This window comes from Corvus brachyrhynchos, unplaced genomic scaffold (genome assembly GCF_000691975.1).
Source record: "Corvus brachyrhynchos isolate BGI_N302 unplaced genomic scaffold, ASM69197v1 scaffold116, whole genome shotgun sequence".
Lineage (NCBI taxonomy): Eukaryota > Metazoa > Chordata > Aves > Passeriformes > Corvidae > Corvus > Corvus brachyrhynchos.
Genome location: NW_008240221.1, coordinates 4,676,140 through 4,676,970, shown reverse-complemented (window position 1 = coordinate 4,676,970; position 831 = coordinate 4,676,140). Strand labels below are relative to the sequence as shown.

Here is an 831-nt window from a genome sequence, read left to right as displayed (position 1 = left end):
AACCGCTCCACCTAGAGGAAATAAATAAGCATTTGCAAAAGTGTTTTTGTAGGTTAGAGGGATTAATGCCATATAGACCAGTTATTGATCAACCCACAAAATCATCTTCAGATTAATTCCAGACATGTGGATTACTAACAGCAATATGCAAAGCTGTAGGCCCTCAGAGTTTCAAGTCGTGAGGTTTTCTTTGGTCCCATGGGAAATGGGAAAACTTCTTAGTTTTACTTATCCCCCATTAGGGAGAAGAGCATAGAGGGTAGAAGCAGAACATGGGCTCTGAAACATTCAAATGTTACTGTAGGGCAGCACTCAGTGTCCCATGGGGATTGGGCAAATTTGGGGATTACAAAACCGACCCCAATTTGCTAATTAACACAGGACAGCACTACATGTTGTAATGCTGTAACATTCCATCATCCAGCAAACCAGCTGGATCAGCCACAGCAAGCATGTCAAACATGTGAGTTATCTGCCCAAAGTGGTATTTCTGTCGGGATTTTCTACACACTCACTAAGTTTTCGTTGACAATGCCATCGCTGGCAGCAAAGAAGGCAAGGACATGAGAAATGAAGTACTTCTCCTCAGGCTTCAGGGACTCCCAGTGCTGGAGGTCTTTGGAAAGGTCCACCTAAAACATTGCAGGACAAATAAGAAACGGGAGCTCCGGTGGGAGGCCCGTCCCTGAGCACCGGGGCCGCCCCGGGCACCGCCCCAGAGCTGCGGGCAGGAGCGGCCGTGGCCGCCCACCCCTCACCTCCTCCGCCGTCCAGAAGGAGGCCTCGGCCTTCTTGTACATCTGCCAGATGTCGTGGTACTGGATGGGGAAG

General features: G+C 49.2%; 1 protein-coding gene across 1 annotated transcript in view; it reads right to left on the bottom strand.

The window, feature by feature from the left end:
* RRM2 (ribonucleotide reductase regulatory subunit M2) overlaps positions 1-827 on the bottom strand; it is a gene marked incomplete at its 5' end in the record, with an annotated part of 4,733 nt that extends 3,906 nt beyond the window's left edge. The window contains 3 exons of the mRNA XM_017744911.1: positions 1-11; positions 516-632; positions 759-827. The exon at positions 1-11 is cut by the window's left edge and continues 129 nt beyond it. Coding sequence (XP_017600400.1) covers positions 1-11; positions 516-632; positions 759-827 — 197 coding nt within the window. The remainder of the gene's footprint in view (positions 12-515; positions 633-758) is intronic.
* Positions 828-831: the final 4 nt, after the last annotated feature.